At 50.9% G+C, this 12,708-nt stretch overlaps 1 protein-coding gene across 3 annotated transcripts in view; it reads right to left on the bottom strand.

The window, feature by feature from the left end:
* The window catches only part of CSMD2 (CUB and Sushi multiple domains 2), a 573,432-nt gene that overhangs the window by 238,148 nt on the left and 322,576 nt on the right, over nt 1-12,708 (bottom strand). For 2 of the 3 annotated variants that reach the window (XM_084784630.1, XM_084784631.1), the window contains exons 11-12: nt 9,165-9,268; nt 8,372-8,484 (exon numbers count right to left, since the gene is read on the bottom strand). The exons of the other annotated variant lie outside the window; for it this stretch is intronic. In XM_084784630.1, coding sequence (XP_084640756.1) covers nt 8,372-8,484; nt 9,165-9,268 — 217 coding nt within the window. The remainder of the gene's footprint in view (nt 1-8,371; nt 8,485-9,164; nt 9,269-12,708) is intronic. 3 annotated transcript variants of the gene reach the window in all.

Raw genomic sequence — 12,708 nt, 5'->3', positions numbered from 1 at the left:
TGCAAGGGAAGTGCTTTATCCACCGAACTGTCTAACTTCCCCCACACTGCCAATTCTATCTGACCTTTAGTTTTTTGTTTTGCATAACATGGAGCTTGTAATAACAGCTCTAATGAGCAGGGTCACTGTGAGGGCTAAACGAGCTTATGTGGGTATGAGCTGATGGCCAAGATGCCTGGAACGTGGCTCAGATCCAGCAACGAGGTGGCACTTCCTCATTGTTATCATGGTCTCTGTTGTTTGCGAGCCCTGCCAGCTCGCCCACGCAGGAACTGGGCACCTGCTGTCTGCTCTTTCTAAAACGAACACCCGCGGCTTGCCATCCAGACAGAACCATCTTCCAGTGTCAGTCCAAGTACATCCAATCTGGGCCTGCTTAGACTCAGCGGGCCAACTCAGGAGCTCCTTTTGTGCCCTGCTGCCCCAGTGACCCACACTTCTGGTGTTATATTTGGCTCCGGTCTCGGAGATCCAGGCAGCATCTCTGAAATGCAGGCATCCTGCTTCTGATGGGGCCAGGGCCCAGAGCAGCATCACTAAGTGATGGAAAGAGGAGCTTGGGGGATACCAGGTAACATGTAAGGGTGCCTTCCCTGAGAATAGCAGGTGAGAAGCTGCTGGTCACACACCTAACGTCTGGTGACATCAGGACCAATGACGGCCTTAAAGGGAGTGGAGTTGATCCTACTGGGCCATTACCCTTGGCTTCTTTTTAAGCCTGGGCCGACGCTGCCTCTTTCAGGAAGTACTCCGGTGCCCATCTCCAGTTAGGTGCCAGAGAAGGAGACATGAGCCTTGCCCTCAGAGGCAGTCTTGGCATCTTCTCCCTACTCGCTCCCAAACCCGATTCCGGCAGAGATTTAAAATTTAAAAGTGCTGTGTGTATGTGTGTGCGTGTGTAAAATGCATGAATGTGCATCTTCATGTGTGTGCATGTGGGTATACATGTATGTGGTCCTGTGCATGCCCTTGTGTGCAGGCGTGCATGTGTGAGCACTTGTGTGTAGGCCAGAGTTTGATACCAGGTGTCTTCGGCAACTATTAACCGACATATTTTCTGAGACAGGGTCTCTCACTCAACCTGAAGCTTGCTGGTTCAACAAGGCTAGCTGGTGGGCAGGGGCCCACCTGTCTCTGCCTCCTCAGTGTTAGGAGAATAGATGTTCATCTATACTGCTGTGCCCACCTTTCACATGGGGCTGGGTATCCTAGCTCAGCTCCTCATTACTGGATGGCAGCACCTGTCTAGGGAGCCATGCCCTCAGCCTCCCAGCCTTCCAACAAGCCATCTTTCCTAACCTATATATTCCTTCTCTCAGGCGACTCTGACACCCCCTCTTCTGGGTCCTTTAAGGTAGTCTCAGCCTCTGGCATTGGGGGGTCCCCTAAGAACTTCTCCTCACTTCCCCGGTGCCCTCAAGCGGGGTCGGAGGCCACGTCTTTTGATTTCCCCATCTCCTAGCACTGACTCCATGCTTGTGAAATCAGACTACAAATTGGGTGATGGCAGAGATAGGCCTCTTGCCACGGCCCCCCAGTGTCCCGAATAGCGTCTCTAACACATCATAAGGTCTTAGGGACATGAGTCACAGATGACCTCATTTCTGTCACAATTCCCTAGGCTGTTGAGCATCCTTCCTGGATGATCCTCACCTCTCTGCACCTCCATCTCCCCAGGAGCAGAGGTCCCATACGTCCTCCTCCCCTGGGTCAGCCTCTCAGATTGAGCATCAGGCTGCCAGATCCCAGGCTGCAGTGAGGATGCAAAGAGACATCCAGAATGATGGGAGAACTTGTTAGCGAGTTCTGTGTAATTTTATAATGTTTCTGGTAAGTGCTAATTGCCTGTTCCTTAAATATTTCTGGTTCTACTGGGAAGCAAAGCAATCGCAACTGTGAATGTGTTTCCCACAGCTGGCGCCCCCATGGAGGGAAGCCATATTTTAAGGCTCAGGGGGCTCCTGTATTGACAGATCCCGAGCCCCCTTCCTATACTCAAGCTGGAACGATGACAAGCAGAGCAAGAAGAGTTTCTAGGAGAAAATGCCCCAGTATTCCTACTAGGGCTTAAGCTTAATGATGGAAGAGAAATTCTTTTTCTTGTGTTGTGTGTGCATGTGTTGGACATGCATGTGTGCGAGTGTGGAGGGCGGAAGTCGGTCTCTAGAGTTGCTTTGTCTTGCTTTTTTTTTTTTAAGATTTATTTATTATGTATACAGCATTCTGCCTGCAGGCTAATAGAGAGTACCAGATTTCGTTATAGATGGTTGTGAGCCACCATGTGGTTGCTGGGAATTGAACTCATGACCTTTGGAAGAGCAGTCAGTGCTTTTAACCTCTGAGCCATCTCTCCAGCCTTCGTTTTGCTTTTTGAGGTGGGGTCTTTTCCCTTTTGCTTGGGCTGTGTTGATTGTGCTAGGCTGCCTGATCCTGGGGAAACACCCATTTCTTCCTTCCCAGCTTTGGTATTACAACTGGGTACCACCATGCCTGGCTCTTTCATGTGGGGTTCTGGGGACCAAATTTAGGTCCTCATGCTTGTCCTGAAAATACGTTACTGCCTCAGCTGTCTCTCCTGGCCTGGGTTAGGAAGGAACTCTTAATGTGGGGAGGCTACAGAACTGTCTGCCTGCCCTAGAGTAGCAATGCTGCCCTCAGGGATGGGCCAAAGGGGCCAGCTATGTCCAGAAGGAGCAGTAGAAATGATGGATGTAGTCCCTGTGTTCAAATGCCTGCTGACATCCCTTCAGGGCATCCACATCAGGCTAGCCTTCCCGTGCCTTGGCCAGGTTATCTGTGCAGCGTGGGATTTCTCTGAAGCTGGAGGCAGTGGAAGGCCAATATGGGTGCATATGTAATAATCAAGGATGCTTTGAGCAGTGATGCAGGGTGGAATAGTCACGGGCCTGATGAGGAAGGAAGAGAGAACAGGCTTTCAATCCAGTGACTCCTGAATGCCAGGTCCCACGCTGGATGCTTCAGTGTACCAAATCTTTGAGAGCCCTGGTGATTCAACTAGTGACCTGTGTCTTCATGGGCAAGGAAAGTCAGGTTGACCAAGAAGAGACTGGATCCCGGTGCCTGGATCTCATTGTAAACTAGGATTGTCCAACCCCTAAAGCCCAAGGGACAATGAAGACTGTATGACTCTTGGCATCTGAGCAGCATGTGGTAATGGGGAGGAAGAGGGAGTCAGGATGTTCCGAGGAAGCTCTCTGAATGTGGTGGGGTAAATGCGTCAGAACTGAATTCTCCAAAGCTTTTCTGAGCACATGCTATAGACGGGGTGGGGGAGCGGGGTGGGTGTGAAAGGGCAGGGGAGAAGCTGTGGTCTCTGCCTTGCATCCCAGGAGCCAGAATGTGATTCAGGGATGCTATGTGGAAGAACCTGGCATGCTATGTGGAAGACTTGGCACTTCCTACTGAAGTCAATGAGAAGCTGAGAAGCTGTCACTCAAGTCTTTTTTTTTTTTCCTTTCCCTCCCTCAAGTAGAAGAACACTATGCCAGACTTGGAGCCTGGAAGATCACTGTGTGCCATGTGGCAGATGGAGAGGGAAGGGTGCTGGGTGGGAAGCCTGTGCTGTGAGCAATAACAGCAACAGAGGATTGTGGGGGTCTGGACCGCAGTCATCAGGGTGGGATGCTGACATGGGGAGGGAGAGGTGTAGGGATCTGGGAACTGAGTAGATACAGGGAAGCGAGGGGGCTGAGATGAGGTCTGGTGATGGACGGGCGTGCTGCTCACCATCCCTGGGGCATAGGCGAGGTACCGGGATGGTGGGAGAAAGGCTGGATATGGGGGGGGAACCTATTTTGGGGTGATAATATGAACCGGGCATTTATGCTTTCCGACTTGTGTACGGATGCTTTCAGATTCCAGTGTGAGAGTTATTCAAGTTGGGTCTCTGTGGAAGTTATTAAAGCTGAATGAGGTGAGAAGAGGGGGCTGGCCTGATAAGACTTCTGTCTGTCTAGAAGAGAGCTCATGTTTTCTCCAAGGAAAGGCTGCGTGAGGACATGGGGAGAAGGCGGCTGCCTGTGAGTCAGGAAGAAAGCGCTCCCTAGACACTAAGTGGTCCAAAGCCTTGGCCATCTGGCCATCCACTTCTAGCCCCAGATCTATGAGAAAGCAAATACACCTGGTAGTCTGTGGTTCTTTGTGGTGGGGTCCTTGGCTGAGTTGTATGAGTGGGTGGGTTGGTTTGAGGCGTCAGGGCGGGGGACGCCACCGACAAGAGTAATAATAGGGCCGAGGGAGGGAACAGATGGGGAGTTTGTAGAGTTTAGTTTCAATAAAGATGGGGAGTCAGTGTGACCAACTGCTAGGACAGAGCCTAAGAAGTAGCAGTGGGGTACTGGGGGGGGGCAGCACACCGCCAGTGGGAAGGGACAACCAAATGTGTTGGAGGACCAGGACCGGGCAGTGGAACCACATCTGGGGACTCAGGCTACCTTCCTTTGATATCAGCGGAGGTTTAAGGATGACAGGTCAAATATGACATCCGGGTAGTAGAGAGAAGACAGGCGGAAATGTGGGTCCTGTTGACTGAACCGTTCCCAGGCTCTTTCCCGTTGGACCAAGTTCAAAGGCTTCATGATTCCCCCATGACATCCTGTGAGTGGGCTTCTGTCCCTCTGTGCCCTTCTTATGCAGATTAGGTATGGAATGTCCCTTTAAGGGCTCCTGTATAGAAAGTTCGGTCCCCAGCCTCTATTTTGGAAGGTACTGGAAACCTTGGGAGGTGTTTCTTGGTGAAGGAAGTAGGTCCGTGGATGTGGGCCCTTAGGGTCATCTTACTCCTGTTCTGTTCCAGTCTCCCTGCTTTCTGTCCACTGTGAAGTGAACAGTTTTTGTCATCCCCTCCCCCTCCCACAGGGTTCTGGCTTCCTCAGGTCTAGAATCAATGAAGCCTGGGACCCTGAATGCTCTGAAACCACCCTTCATCTTGGAAGCTGTATATGCCGGGTGTTCTGACAGGACAGTGAGAGCTCTGATTAGCTCCCCCCACAAGCCACCTCCCATACTGACCACAGTGAGCCTCTTCCCATTTTTCCATCCAGCCTGGAGAGTAAAAGGGTAACAGAACTGTAGAATGAGGTGAGTCCTTAACACCAAGCTCCATGAGCAAACCTGGGCCATAGAAGACAGATGCAGGTCTGGCCCAGAGGACCAGAACCTGAGCAATAGGGGTGGAGGGAACAGTGGTGAATTTTCTGAGATAGCATTTCACATTCATAACAGCTCTGAGGCCAGCATCGTTATCTGCCCTGTAAGTGGGAAGACTGAGGCTCTTAGACACCACGTGGTGTTCTCAGGGTCATGGTTCAGGAACCAGGCTGAGATTTACCAGGTCTGATCCAATTCCGGAGTCTTTTGCTCATCCCAGGCCCTGCCGTACACACAATCTGACCCAGGCGGGAAGGTTGGAGAGGCCCCTCGACACACAGACTGTCCTGCAGAATCACTCATGGGTCCTGATGGTACGAGTCTGTGACAGACATCCACACAGGTGTGCTCAGACCACGGCCAGGAAGGAGGCTCACCACTATGGTTGAAGCACCCAGCACTAAACTGGCTGCAGACCAGGGTGTTTAATCAATTCTGGATGACTGAAACAGAAACCGGAACTGACTAACACACCTCCGCGCCCCCCTCCTCTCCCCCGCCCCCCAGCGACCTGGACTCCAGGCTTCTGATATATGGTGTGTCTGATTGGGGTAAAGTTTTGGCTTCTATAAAGATTTTATAAGGGATTAAAATTCAGTAGCTTTGGGAAGCTGTCGGTATAGGAGGAAAACCACGTGCTTTGAAGCTAGAGAGATATGGGCTCAAATCCCAGCTCTGCCACTTCTGTGTGACCCCAGGCAGGCTACTTAACACCTCTGTGCCTCTCAGGGGTTGGGTGAGATGAAGTGGTTTTTTTCCATGGTATTTAGTTATGAATCTTTTCTTAAGTGGAATGTTACTTATCAGGAGTAAAAGAGAAGGGGGAAAGAAATGAAACAGCAACAAAAGCAAAGAAGAAGGAGAAGGAGAAGGAGAAGGAGAAGGAGAAGGAGAAGGAGAAGGAGAAGAAGAAGAAGAAGAAGAAGAAGAAGAAGAAGAAGAAGAAGACGAGGAGGAGGAGGAGGAGGAAGGAAGAAAGAAAGAAAGAAAGAAAGAAAGAAAGAAAGAAAGAAAGAAAGAAAGACAGGTCTGTGCTATTTCCCTACCCCACTCTGATGGTCCCTGGGGCTGCACCAAGTCTGTCCATGACAACACTAGACCCTTCTGAGATGACAAACTTAAGGCTGTTGGCACACAGTAGGGCTCTTAGCAGTGCCATTCCCCTTTCTATTTCCGTAAAATTACCTCAAACTGATCTTATCTCTTCTTCCTGTGTGACTGACCTTCAAATACTTGAACACAGCTCTCAAGTCTCCTGAGTCCACCTCCCCCGCCGCCATATAAGCATTAGAGGGTCACAAACACTTCTCGTGGGAATTGGCTTAAATCCCTCCAAAGCTGGGGCCCTTCGTCGCTAAGCTCTTCTCTCCAATGGCTGATCAGGCTAGGAGAAGGCATGAGAAGTGCCTGGGTTCCAACCTAACAGCCACGTTTATACTCATTATTATTTCACTGACTACTTTAGCCAGTAGTGCTCCCTGCTCTAGACTGTTCTGTCTGCCAACTAGTGTTATCTTAGGCTCAAGGTATTTGTGTCCTATCCAAGCCTCAGGCCAAACATGAACTGGTTAAGGACTCGCAGATATCAGGGGTCATTTCCTCCCAGTGGATGGGGACATTCACTGATGAACATTCACGGCAGAGAGTTTTCACAGCAGGGAGTGACAGAGCTGGGCCCTGCATCAGGATCTCCTGGCTTCCTGCCTGGGGCTCTTTCCATCACATAGCTACTGGGGTGTTCTGAGTGGCCCCAGGGCGTAACATCCTGTGCGCTCCTTCGGGCACTCCTTGCTGCTCTGATTCCTGCCATCCTTCCATCTTCCCAATACTGAGGGTGGAATCCAGGGCCTATCACATGCTGAGTCGATACTCTACCATATCGCTGTAATGATATGTGTACAACACGCACGGCCGGTTCGCACAGAGACCAGAAGAGGGTGCCAGACCCCGCCCAGAACTGGAGTCAAAGGAAGGTTATGAGCCTCCAGATGGATGCTGGGAATGGGGCCCTTGAAGTATCATCTAAGGGCAGTAAGCACTCTGAACTGCTGAGGGATCTCTCCAGCCCAACCTTTCAGGTTTTAGTTTTGAAACGGCATCTCACTGAGTTGTCTAGGCTGTTCTAGAATTCACTTGTAGCCCCAGCAGGCTTTGAATGTGTGGTCCTCCTGTCTCAGCCTCCAAAGTAGTTGAGATCACAGACCTACAGCACCAGGCTGGACTCTCCCCCTGCCATTGCCCAGTCTCCTCTCCCCGCCCCCTCTCAAAAATCATCATCTCTACAGACTGTTCTGTGACTGAGGTTTGTGTCCTTGGTTTGGATCCCTTTTTCAGGATTCCTAGCATTTCTTGTGTGCCCAGCATAGAAACACAACAGGTCCTGGTATGAGGAACTTTTGGTGCATCAGGTAAGTAGCAGGTCTGGGAGCCACCCTGAGGACATACTTTTCTCCCCTCTGTGTCCTGACCCATCTCTCTAATAGCTCCTGGATCATTTTTAGGACTTGGTACCCACTTCCCCAGGAAGATCCTGCTCCCGTTGGTTGTGTCTCACTTTTACAATGAGACTACCTGGGGCAAGGCCTGGGTCTGATACCTGAAAGGGCATAACTGCTCACAATGTGACTCTGCCTGCCTTCTTTGGGGGCCTGTCTTTTGACCAACAGGAGATTTGGAAGTTTATGAGGGTGATAACGGGCATACCTCATGGACCACAGAACATGCCATTTCTTTAAAGTCAGTTCCTGAAAGGAATGAAGACCGCTGTCTGCACCTCCCTTGGGCCATCAACAATGGTGGCTATCTGTCCTCCCATGCTCAACACAATCACTCACTTGTCACAAGATAGCTTGGGAGGCCAGTGGCCCCAGTGTAAAGATTAAAACAACAACAACAACAACAACAACAACACATGAGGCTCAGCCAATCTGTAAATGTGATATGAATTAGCAATGAAACCCGTGTCCAGAGTTAGCATAGGATAACCTGCACAGCAACTGATCTGCCCCAGGTAATCTTCAAAACTGCCTGGTACAGTGGAACTGGGGGAGGGGCGCACTACACAAAGAAAAGGGTCAGATAATGTGTCTGAGGAGAGGCAGGGAAGGACCCAGAATTGGAACCCAGGCTTCATGCTTGCTGATGGAGACCCCAAGTCTCCTCCTCCCTGGCTGACCCTGCCAGGCTCCTTGAAAGCAGTTACCTTCATAGGAAGCCTTGAATCCCAGGGAGCTGCCACTGCTGTCACTCTGGAAGAGGAGCCACATTTGATGGTGGGTGCTGACGATGAGGTCTGGGACGGATGTACCTGTCAGGCTGTAGGGAGAGAGATCTTTAGAGGTCTACACTCTGCCAAGGGCCAAGAGAAACCAAGGAACCAGGCCCACTATGACAGTGTTACACTCAATCCGGTCATGGACAAGACAGAGCCATTTCCTGGCCCCTTGTTGGGTTACAGTATTAGGTGTAGGGGTACTGAATGGTCCCCCAAAGCAAAGGTCTATCCCAGTGGAAGTCCAGGCCAGCCTGGCATCATGGTTCCCTCAGTGAGACTTCTTTGGCCTGGAAAACGTTACTATTTCTGTGAAACTGTCCATGTCTCAGATAGCTTTTGGGCATGTGGAAAGGTCCCCAAAATACCTCTGTTGCCTCAATGAGAGGTTAGACTGCCAGGGACAGAAGTCACCTAGAGTAGGTACTGTGAAGTGACAGAAACAAGGTGTTTCAAAGATGCCATTGGCTCGTAGGGAGAGCCAGGCACATAGGCATGGAGCCTTTGTTTGACTTTGTCCAAGATAGCTCATCTGAACACTTCATGCAACTTCGCCATGAAGTCTGTTTCCCTTGGCTGGGGTGGAGAGAGGTAGATGGATTATTGCAGACAACAAGAGCACCACAGGACACTGTCCCTACGGCACCCAGTCTGGGGAGCAGTGTGGACGCTATGAACCTGTCTCTGTCCCCCATTCCCCATTCAGACACAGCATTTCACTTACATATAGAGGACCGTCTTCTGGTCCCCATCCTGCCCACCATCCCCGACGGTCAGGGTGTCATAGCCCCTCTCCAGATCGAACTCTTCAAAGGCCAGCTTGATCACCTAGAGGAGGGAGGACAGTGTTAGGGACATGGCAGTAGCTGTGGGGAAGTCTCTAGGAGCCTCACTGTGTCCTGACATACTCAGAGTCTTGTGTGTGTGTGTGTGTGTGTGTGTGTGTGTGTGTGTGTGTGTGTGTGTGTGTGTCCCTTCCTCCACATACTTCCCATGCCATCCTGAAGAACATGACTATTTCTCCATAGGCTACATGGTCCCTGGGGCCCCCCGGATGTTTCTGAAGATGCTTGCGGCACATCTGGCCAGTTCTGGCAGGTGTCAAGGAGCCACTAGGCACAGCTGGCGGACCACAGGATGACTGGAACCCATTCTTCATGCTTTCCTGGACAAATCCCCTCGGGCTTGGTGGCAGTATTAGGTCACACGTGGAATAGCTCCGGCCCCAGGGGACTGAAGGAGCCTCCCAAGTATTTTTTTCCTCTTCTCTACCAACTGTTTTCCATACTCTTTGTTGGTTTATTTGCCGACTAAATGAATGTTCTTAGAAGATTTCAACAAGAGCCCTCTTTCTCTATTAGCTTGCCTTAGTCCTGTCTTCCTCAAATATTTACCAAGCAGCTGCCATATACCAGGCCAGGGTGGGTTCTTCCATTGACACAGCACTGGCCCAGTCATACATGGGTGTCATTTGAATACTGTACTGTGTCTGCCTTGCTTGAGATAGAGGTTCCAAGAAGTAACACTAATACTCCAGGGACAGGGACAAAGGTGGGGGGGCATAGAGTGAAAGGAAATTGTAGAGAGAGGAAGGGGTGCTACTCATGACTAAGGTCTCTAAGGTGATTCTGAAGACTTTGTGGGACCCACCTAAGACTTTAACTGTGGCTGAAGGAGACAGGGGATGCTCAGAAAGGAAATCCAGCGCACAGAATCTGAGCAATACCAGAGATGGAACACTACAGAACAAACGCCAGACAACAGGTCGGCAGACAGCAGGGGTGCCAGCTGCCTCACTCTGAAGGCTGTCTGGATGGACCTGCAGAGCACTGAGGTGACTCCAGAAGGTTCAGAACTGCAGAGTTTGCCTGGAGCTTAATTCAAAGTCCCTCCCCACCCATGTGGCCTTTCTCGGGAGGGAGGTGACATCAGTCTGGCTGCTGGTGTGGAACTGACTGGCAGCTGTGAGCAGGGTAGTGAGGAGGGTTGTGGCCTTTGGCAGAGAGGTCAGGCCCTGCTGACATTTGGGGATGTGTGACTGGGTGGATGTGGGGGCTGGCATGGGGTGGAAAGAAAGAAATCCTGGATGGCCGACCCGTTTTTGGCTTGGGCATCTGGGCAGTGGGTGGGGCCAACTGTAGCTACCCAGAACCAATGGTCTGTTTTTGTCTCTTCCATCCTAATACTGATCTGCTAGGGAAGCAGAAGCTGCCCTTTAGCAGTTGGCACTACAAGGCAAGGAGGACAGACCCCCTGTGGTTAGTCTGCCCTACTGAGTTGGATGGCTTCTTTGGGTTTCTCTGTTCAAATCAGCCAGCCCAGCACCGAGGCCTAGAGGTCAAAGGAGTCTTACGGCTGTTACCTCACTTATCACAGAGGCAAACTAACGCTGCCCACACTGGGGAGCCACACCTCCTCGCAGAGAGAGCCCTCAGCTTGGTGATGGCATTCACAGAGGGGAGCAGCTCTGGGAAGAACATTCTGGAGCTTCTCTGTCAGTTTCCACATAGATAAAGGAGGGAACCGTGGTTGGGAGGAAGCCCAGGGCTTCCTGGAGGAAACGAAGCCCGGCTGGCATTTGGAGAATGAACAGTTTAGAGTTCTGATATTGATATGGATGCTACGACAATCATCATAGTGGAGGGAGAGCGGAAGTGTGGAAACAGACACGTGTGTGTGTGTGTGTGTGTGTGTGTGTGTCTGTGTGTACATGAATAGTGTGTGTTTATCTGTGAGTGTGTCTGTCTATCTGTGTGTACATGAATAGTATGTGTGTGTATCTTTGTGTGTGTGTGTGTATGTGTGTGTGTGTGTGTGTGTGGTGTGTGTGTGCGTGTGTGTGTGTGTGTGTGGTGTGTGTGTGAGGTGTGTGTGTGTGTGGTGTGTGTGTGTGTGTGTGTGTGTGTGTGTGTGTGTGTGTGTGTGGTGTGTGAGACATTCCTTCCTGGCTTTCCACTCCTGAATGTTCGCTGTTAGCTAGCATCATCATCAAATGACTCCTTGTTCAGGCTGGAATCTTCTCCCCATGTCTTGCCCTGCACAGCCCTGCTATGGAAAGTGATTCTGGGAGTGTTACATCCTAGACTACCTATGGAGAGCCCTTCCACATTTGATCCCTCACAAGGCTGGTATGGCCACCTGAGCTCTGGGGTGTCCTCATCACGGTGACCTTTGGAATGTAAACCATCCTTCCCAGGCTCATGTTGGAACACTTGGTCAACAGCTGGTGGCACTGTTTTGGGAGGAGGATGTGGAACCTGACTGAAGTAGGTCACTGGGGTGAGGTGGGGGGGCGGGGGCGGGACTTGAAGTGCACAGTCTGGCCTTGCTTCCGGTTTCAACTGTGCTCTTTTGAGGTACAAGAAGGCCAAATGCCTGGCTCCTCCAAACGCTACCATACTTTCCCACAATACTGTGCTGCCCCATCTCAAACTGAGACCTGAAGAGGGACTGTCTCTGCTCTGTCATCGTGATGAAAGAAGGAGCTAAGACTGGACGCCATCAGGATGTGTTCACACCTTCCACTCTCCCCACTGTGCCCCTGGAAACTGTCTCTGCCCCAGGGCTCACCACCTCTGTCCATACTCCAGGCATATGTGGAAGCTGAGAAAATATCCGGTAGCGTGGCGCTTTCCCAACATGGCTGGACTGCCAGACTGTGGAATCCCTTAACGTATTAGAACAGAGATTGGCCAGCATTTTGGTAAAGGGTTACATCTGAAATACCATTGAGGACCACATACTCTCCTTCATGCTGCCCTATCCTGTGTAGCATGGACACAGCCACACACAGTAGGTGCTTCAGTGGACATGGCTGTCTCCCGGTTGAATGTTATAAAGCAAGCGATGAGCTTGACGGCCCCTAGGTCCTAGACTGCTGAGCCCTGGCCTTGTAAATTTCCTGGGATGTCTATGCATGGCCTTTAATCATCTTAGAAGATTTCTCTACCACAATAGCTAATGTCGACCATGAGGTTAACCGTGTTCTAAGCATATTATTCAGTTCTGTGCATGTGAAAATCATGAGAGCTCTTATTTTATAGAGGAAGGTCCAGTCAGAGAGAGATGGTGTGGCTTGCCTAGGCTCATGTGACCTGATGGCAGAGCGCTACTGCCAGACAGATTTCCTACCACTGTGCTCTACCGCCTTGGAGCGCCCCAGTAGGGTGTCAGGTGCATAAGGCAGGGATGGTTACCTACCCTCTTAAGCTGCTCCAGGCTCTCAGATGGGTCCCAGCAGGTGCTTGGCAAATGCTTGCCACACAGAA

Source organism: Acomys minous (assembly GCF_964271855.1).
Source record: "Acomys minous genome assembly, chromosome: 6".
Taxonomy (NCBI): domain Eukaryota; kingdom Metazoa; phylum Chordata; class Mammalia; order Rodentia; family Muridae; genus Acomys; species Acomys minous.
The sequence above is the reverse complement of the archived record's forward strand: the minus strand, read 5'-3'. Positions and strand labels throughout refer to the sequence as shown.